The 8,160-nt window shown below is 41.9% G+C and overlaps 1 protein-coding gene and 1 long non-coding RNA gene across 2 annotated transcripts; one reads left to right on the top strand and one right to left on the bottom strand.

Annotated features, from left to right (window-relative positions):
• The first annotated feature begins 1,775 nt into the window (after positions 1–1,775).
• Positions 1,776–5,729, top strand: LOC109903374 (GATA zinc finger domain-containing protein 1). Its single transcript, XM_020500035.2, has 5 exons — positions 1,776–3,777; positions 3,942–4,064; positions 4,168–4,227; positions 4,326–4,509; positions 5,105–5,729. The coding sequence occupies exons 1-5, from the start codon at positions 3,598–3,600 to the stop codon at positions 5,293–5,295; spliced, it is 738 nt and encodes a 245-aa protein (XP_020355624.1). The 5' UTR covers positions 1,776–3,597; the 3' UTR covers positions 5,296–5,729.
• Positions 5,730–6,572: 843 nt separating this feature from the next.
• On the bottom strand, positions 6,573–7,648 carry LOC116353420 (uncharacterized). Its single transcript, XR_004202899.1, has 3 exons — positions 7,443–7,648; positions 7,076–7,223; positions 6,573–6,956 (listed from the first exon to the last, which is right to left on the bottom strand). It is a non-coding gene; the product is annotated as an uncharacterized LOC116353420 (long non-coding RNA).
• Positions 7,649–8,160: the final 512 nt, after the last annotated feature.

Raw genomic sequence — 8,160 nt, forward strand, 5'->3', positions numbered from 1 at the left:
ATTTTTTCCTCGATCTAATAAAGGCTCCTTCTACTTTTAATTTATATATATTATCCATAATTTCCCCTGAAATCCTTAACAAGTATCTCTACCAGTAGAGCAGGGTTCCCCAACTTGCGGCACGCGGGTCAAATATGGACCACCAGAAATATTATTTGCTCCCCAAATATATATATATATATATTTTTCATTAAATAAAAAATTATAATTTTTTTTTTTAAGTCAAGGACTCGAGATGCAAACACTCCCAAATGCAATGTCTCAAGAAGGAAGTTACTCTCCCTAAATAAGGCAAAAGTTGCACAGAATGGAATAGGAAAGTGGAAGAAGTAAGGAACTGGTCTGTTGGCCCTGCAATAAAGATCATTGGTTAAAGAATATTGTGATAAGAAAATATATCAGTTTAATTGATGTAAAAAAAAATGACAGCTGTACCATAAAGATTGCAAAATAGTTGGGAAGAGATCTTTGACGTAACAATCCCATGGTATATGGTTTATGAACTGATACGCCAAACGACGCCAGATTCAAAATGTAGAATTTCTCAACTTAAATTATTATACAAAGTTCTCTCAATAACTAAAAGAATGTTATTTATATGAAGTATACAACCTTCCCAGCTCTGCAGATTTTGCTGTGAAGAGGCAGAATCATTAGATAATTTGTTTAGGTACTGTCAGATTTACTTTTAAGAAGGCACAGCTGTTAATTGAAATGCTTTCCAGGTGACTACCACATGAAGCTGGTTGAGAGCTGTCATCAAGGCAAAGGATTTGTTTAACACTTTTTTGGTTACTACATGATCCCATATGTGTTATTTAATAGTTTTGATGTCTTCACTATTATTCTACAATGTAGAAAATAGTAAAAATAAAGAAAAGCGCTTCAATGAGTAGGTGTTCTAAAACTTTACACCGGTAGTGTGTGTGTGTGTATATATAAATATATATATATATATATATTTTTTTTTGTGGCAGACCAGGGGGTTTGGTCAAGACGTTTACATAGATTAGATACAGACAGAGTATGATTAGCTCGGTTTCAAGGGTGTTTATTAAATAATAAATCAAAAAGAAAAAGTCTCCCCCATGAGACTCTCTCCGCGATACCTTCTCCTGGGCTCCGGGTCTTCCTGTAGTGCACACAAACTCAACTCCCTCATCTTCGCTCGGGTAACCGTATCCAACCACATGGAAGTCACCTCACTTCCCCTAGTCCTCCTGTGTGCGGCCCTTCTGACAGCTTTATGGGCCTTGCACAGCTGGTGAGCAATCCGCCCTTGATTATTCACCAGCTCCCAATCAGCCCAATTAGTCCTGGCTGGAGAGCCCGTCGAGACCTGGCACGTCCAGCAGATGGAGCCATCGCCTCGATGTATACGCCATCTGTTACCAGGCCTCGACGAGACTCCCTCTGGTGGCTGACCTGCTGTACGCCACAATAATATATATATATATATATACTCGGACGAAATAGACTCCAATTAAGGACTCTTGTTGTTATTTTTTATTTAATGTTTTATTTAGGGGTAGATCAGCTTTAATATTGCAGATAGATTGTAGCAAAAAAAAAGAAATATATATATATATATATATTTTTTTTTTTTGCAAAAGAAAATATGGGGGATTGGAAGTGATGCCAACAATTACATTGATGGTAGCTACAATCTATCTGCAATATTAAAGCTGATCTACCCCTAAATAAAACATTAAATAAAAAATAACAACAAGAGTCCTTAATTGGAGTCTATTTCGTCCGAGTCTAGGCCTATATAAAATACAAGTGGGATTTTTAAAATGATGCGTATTTACAATTGCAACTGGCCAAAAATGTAGCATCCTACATAAAACAATAATTTAAAGATGGCCTACTCCTTTAACGAGAGAACGAACAGAAATTACCGTCAGCTTGAGACCTAAATATCCATGGAAAAGCACAATAATGTTAGTATTGACTAAATACTTTCATATAGGCCACTAAGTGACTTACTCAATGGGAAAAGTTGCATTTCCCCTCGGACACGATCTTGTGTCCACAGGCTGTCCTCGATTGAAAGCTGGTTCCTGTCATGAGTCTCTATTGCGTTCATAGAGGAAAATTAGGACTTGATGTTAGTACATAAAAGGCAATATTCTTTATTGTGCTCTATTCCTCTGAGCATGCCATCCAAAACGCACAAGGATTCGGAGAGCATCCTTGATTTGGCTGGATGTCTGGAATTCAATCAGCTGAGTTTGAATTGGGGTCTCATCCAGCGAGGGTATCGTTTTCTTAGCAAGGGAGGATAATTCTCCACTTGGGCGGACTGTGAGAGGATCACGTACAAATGCAATAATATCCTTTGGCATGCTGTAGTCTTCAAATCTGGTGGAGAAGTTATAATTTGTAAATTGAACTCTTTCATCCCCTCCGACAATGCTGCGACCTTGTCCCTCTGCCTCTCGTTTCTTCAGTATGCTGAAGTGCAGTAGCCTTCCAGATGACAAATCCAAATCGAACAGCTCAAGCTTCCTAGTAAAGGCCTCAAGTTTTTCCACCATGTCAACGACTGTTTTCCCTCTTCCTTGTAACTGGAGATTTAACCCGTTTAAATTAGAATATGCCATGGTTAGATTTATAATGACGTCTGAGATTGAATGATTTGTAAACAGCGATATTTTCATTGCAAATAAGACACACTGGCATGGCATTGGGAAAATATGGTAAAATGAACGCATTTCTCTGTACATTCTTCCCTGAAACTTCGATTTTCATTATCCACCTTTCTTTTGATACGTTTTGAGAGCGACATTTTCTGTTGCTATCAATATGATTGTTCTGAACAGAACGAATGTTGACGTTAAAACAATAGTGTAGCCTACAGTTGACTACGTAGACCTGTTTTTCCCCACCAATCAACGTACAGAGAAATAGACCAAATAATATTTGAATAGAGACATGGTGATTTTATGAGCGTAATCAGATCGAAAAAATATGTTATTGTCATTGAATTTATTATGTACTAATCGGATTTGTTAAACATGTTCAATTTGTAGTGTAGGCCAATTCATTGTGCTAAAATTATATGCTAATTATGTTCTGACCCGCCGACTATTAGCTCAGAAAAAAAATTGGGCCGAGGCCAAACATAGTTGACGAACCCTCAACAGTATGTACTCCTGTTTAAGACAATATGATTGTTGTTTTTTTACTTCCTTTTTGCTAAGAAGTAGCTGATAGATAGTTTATAAGCCTGCCTGTTAGATAAATATAATACCTAGATATAAGGCTGTCGATACACGCCATCACAGTAGGTGGAGCATTACACTTCGCTTAGTGCGGCTCACACTAGCTAGCTGAACTTGAAAGAAGAAGACATTTTTACAGACTGGTTAGCTAGCTGTCTGGGCTAAATCGATGTAGCCATTTGTGTTGTTCCTTTAGATCTAGCTTATTTCTGGTTGTACTTGATTTGCATGCTGTAGTTTTTTGTCTAAGTCCGTCCGTCAAGAGCGGCTTTGTTGTTGTTGCTGATGTTGTTAGCCAGAATACAGTTAGCTGGCTAAATAGCTAGCTAGCCTCTGCGTTCATTTCGCTGGCCTACATTTTCCTATCAAGATGCCGCTGGGTTTGAAACCATGTTGCGCTGTCTGCAAAACAAACTCATCGTCTATGTGGAAAAAGGGAAACCAAGGAGAGATCCTGTGCAATAACTGTACGGGGAAGAGCACCAGCAGTGGAGCATCTGGACCCTCTGCGTCCTCCAACACACAGCAGAATAATGTCGGGGGCAAGCAGGTTTGCACATATAAAATATACATAGGCCTGCACTGCACTGGAGTGTGCTTCCCTTAGTGGCTGTACCTCCATACTGTTATACTTCCAAGGCAAAGCAGAGATCAATCATATAGGCATGTGTGATCCACATTGTCATATTGGTATTTGACACATCTTGCCCACAGTCTAAACAAGAGATCCACAGGAGATCAGCACGGTTGAGGAGCACCAAGTACAAAAACCCTGCTACCGAAAAAAAGGTCTCTACCAAAGGAAAAGGAAGAAGACACATCTTCAAACTAAAAAATGTCAGTACCATTGGTTCAATACACAGGAACTCAGACATCCTTGTGTTGGATTGTCAGACAATTGTTCTAATTGAAGCTCCTCAAAATGTGATTTCTTCCACAGCCAATCAAAGCACCAGAATCTGTTTCCACTATCATCACATCAGAATCAGTCTTTTACAAGGTACAGTACGTTCACTTTTTATTTTTTTATCATTCAGTACTGTATGTTAGCAAACATAACAAACGTATCTGTATGCCACATCTTTTGTCATTGTGCAGGGTGTGTATTATCAGATAGGAGATGTCATCAAAGTTACAGATGAGGATGATGGGAGGCCATACTATGCACAGATCAGAGGTTTTGTCCAGGACCAATACTGTGAGAAAAGTGCAGCCTTGACTTGGTTGATACCAACCCAGGCCAGTCCTAAGGACCTGTTTGATCCTGCCACTTACATTGTTGGTGAGTGATGATTGAATTTACGTCACTTAAAAAAAAGAGGAAAAAAAGCCCTTTTTCTCCCCAATTTCGTGGTATCCATTTGGTAGTAACCAAATGGATACCGCTGGACCTCCCGTACGGAGTCGAGAGCCATGCGTCCTCCGAAACACAACCCGACCAAGCCGTACTGCTTCCTGACACAACGCACATCCAACACGGAAGCCAGCCGCACCAATGTGTCGGGGGAAACACCGTACACCGGCGACCTGGTCAGCATGCATTGCGCCCGTCCCGCCACAGGAGTCGCTAGTGCGCAATGAGAAGGATATCCCTGCCGGGCCAAACCCGGATGACGCTGGGCCATTGTGCGTTGCCCCATGGACCTCCCGGCTGCGGCAGAGCCTGGGCTCGAACCAAGAATATCTGGTGGCACTTAGACCACTGCGCCACCCAGAAGGCTGAATTTATGTCACATTAGACTAAAGTTACATTTGAGAATACAGAAATAAGTTATGTCTATCTTTGAACATTGTGTAAATGTGAGTAATGTCACAGTAGACTCAAAGACCACAACTAGCCAATAATGTCTCTGTTATTGATTATCTGACTTCTATAGGTCCAGAGGAGGATTTTCCCAGGAAGATGGAGTACCTGGAGTTTGTGTGCCACGCCCCCTCGGAGTACTTCAAGTCCAGGAGCTGTCCTTTCCCCACCATTCCTATCCGTCCAGAGAAAGGCTACATCTGGACCCATATTGGACCCACGCCAGCCATCGCTATCAAAGCATCTTTTGGCAACAGCAATTAGCTGCTGGGGCATTTACCATGAAGATATTAACTTTGTCTGTTAGCTTGCTAACGGACGTATGTACATTTTTGTAATATAATGGAGACAAGTTTAGGCTGTATAAGACACATTATTAGTCTTTGAATATGGAAACTGGTTTGTAAACATCCACAATCTAAACGTAACATCTTGAACAGTACGATAACTACCCATGAAATGATCATCCACAGGTGACACCATCAAACATGGGATTGACTTTTATATTCAGTAATGTGGAAAATACGTTTTCAAAAGCTTTGTTTACTAGAATGCTTTTAAAACAATCAACTTAATTTTCTTTAGACATCTGTGTCATTCATGTGAAGTGTTTAATGAATATTAGACTAACATTTTTAAATAAAGAACATTTATTTAGAAATAAGCTGTTAATAGCTTCCAAGTTATCCCTTTGAGTATATTTTTGGACACTGAAACCTTTATGATAATTTACCCCCCCACACACACACACACACACACAAATCCAATATTTTTTTTTATAAAAAATTAATTAAATCCCCCTTGATTTCACAGTACATGGTCAACATTGATCTGCATGTGCAAATGTGTGCAGCAAGCATACAGTCTGACTTAACCATGAAACCTAGCATTATCTTTGAGATCATTTCAGCTAATCAGTAAAGCCAAATGGCTGTTAAAGGTGTGTTCAGCCTGTGTTGTGGTGTGTGCTGGGAGTGTTACTGTGTCCCACATCCACATGTGTAGAAGTAGACCGGTAGGACAGCTGGCTGTCCATGGACAGCCTCATGGCTGCATGACGCATATCCCCCTGCTGGAACAGGTGAGGATGCTCTGTTCGAGTTGAGGACATGAGCCCTAGGACCGTGCCTCTGGACTACCAGGCCTGATGATTCAAATGTTCAAATGTTCATAAATGACCAGCATGGTCGAATAATAATAAGGCAGAACAGTTGAAACTGGAGCAGCAGCATGGCCAGGTGGACTGGGGACAGCAAGGAGTCATGTCAGGTAGTCCTGGGGCATGGTCCTAGGGCTCAGGTCAGTTGAAACTGGAGCAACAAGTGTGATTATTATTTGACCGTACTGGTCATCTATGAATGCTTGAACTTCTTGAAGAACAATCTGGCCTTAATTGCCATGTACTCTGAAAATCTCCACCCAGCACAGCCAGAAGAGGACTGGCCACCCCTCAGAGCCTGGTTCCTCTCCTGCCTTTCTAGGAAGTTTTTCCTAGCCACCGTGCTTCTACATCTGCATTTCTTGCTGTTTGGGGTTTTAGGGTGGGTTATTGTATAAGCACTTTGTGCCATCTGCTGATGTAAAAAGGGCTTTATAAATACATTGGATTTGATGAGCTTGACACACAACTGACATTAGTAACAGAACAGTAAATATAAGGTTATAGACAACTCCAGGAAGAGTCATTGAATCTATTGAGCACCCATAAGGCTCTGATCAAAATTAGTGCACTATATGGGGAATGGTGCCATGTCCACTGCCTTCTTACCTTCTCCAGGGTGATGAGGGTGGACAGGATGTCTCCAGTATGGCCGGTGGCAATATCATTATTCAATAGTTTGTCCTGGAGGGTTGCAGTCATATGGTTCCTCATCATCACCTCTTGCTGTATGTTGAACGACAGGCTGTGCACCCCCTCCACTATACTGTGGATAAACACATATACGTGGTCTGAAATATACCTGCCATATCTCCCTGTAGGCAGCCATGTTCTTCTGCATAGTTTGTCCTGGAGAGTTGCAGTCATATGGTTCCTCATCATCACCTCTTGTACTGGCAAGGGCCAGCTTCTCCAAGGTGTCCATGGTCAGGTTCTTCCAGGTCTTCTGGTGCCGGGCCATGTTGGTCTTGGTCACCACCTCTGCCCTGGTCCATCAGGACTCCCGTATCTTCCGGTATAATCTGTGGGAGAACTAAGGGGTTGAGGAGTGAGTTTGGTGTGGTGTGTCGGGAGAGTGGACTTAATACACAGGATGGTAATATAATATATAATCAGTATACAGCAATGTGGAAGACACGCAATTCATCACACAACCCCCACCCCCCTCTGTCATCAACAACAGAGCCTTGGTATGAATAGCACTAACGTGACATGGAAACTATAGGGGAAACGGAAAGAGTGACAGACTTACCGCTAGCCAGCGAACACTCTTAAGAGTTCTTTTCGTCATAGTCGGCCATCTTTTCCTCCAGGTTGGTGGTTACCACGGCGACGAGGAGATTGGTGAAAATGAAGAAGTAGAGACGGTCCGTACATCAGCCCCCCATAAGAATGATGGGAGTGAAGGGTTGAGAAGTGAAGTGTGGAAGGGGTTGGGAGTGGAGTGGGATGGGTTGGGTTGGGGAGTGGGAGGGGTTGGGGAGTGAAGGGTTGGGAAGTGAAGAATTATGGAGTAGGAGGGGTTGGGGAGTGAGAGGGGTTGGGGAGTGAACATTTAGGGAGTGGGAGGCGTTTACCGCGTTTGTCTCACCAACCCGGTTAGAAATATTATGAAGAATGTTGAGGAATCTTTGACCAGAAAGGGCTTGTTTCAGAAGATAGACATCACAAGGTGATAGGAACTGAAGTGGCGTTCTAAGGTCATTCAGTCCCTGGTCCATTATATGCGCAAATTACGCAGACACCACTGGGTGGCAATATATATTTTTAAATGTATCCTTTATTTAACTCGGCAAGTCAGTAAAGAACAAATCCTTATTTACAATGATGGCCTAGGAACAGTGGGTTAACTGCCTTGTCCAGGGGCAGAACGACATATTTTACCTTGTCAGCTCGGGGATTTTATCTAGCAACCTTTAGCTTATTGGCCCAACGCACTAGGCTACCTGCCGCCCCAATATACAGTAGCC

Source organism: Oncorhynchus kisutch, linkage group LG14 (assembly GCF_002021735.2).
Source record: "Oncorhynchus kisutch isolate 150728-3 linkage group LG14, Okis_V2, whole genome shotgun sequence".
Lineage (NCBI taxonomy): Eukaryota > Metazoa > Chordata > Actinopteri > Salmoniformes > Salmonidae > Oncorhynchus > Oncorhynchus kisutch.

Bases quoted from the DNA above. Each gene is read 5' to 3' on its own strand.
- LOC109903374 (XM_020500035.2), top strand. From the start codon at position 3,598: ATGCCGCTGGGTTTGAAACCATGTTGCGCTGTCTGCAAAACAAACTCA. The intron at 4,065-4,167 runs GTCAGTACCATT...TTTCTTCCACAG, and splicing joins ACATCTTCAAACTAAAAAAT to CCAATCAAAGCACCAGAATC. The intron at 4,510-5,104 runs GTGAGTGATGAT...TGACTTCTATAG, and splicing joins TCCTGCCACTTACATTGTTG to GTCCAGAGGAGGATTTTCCC.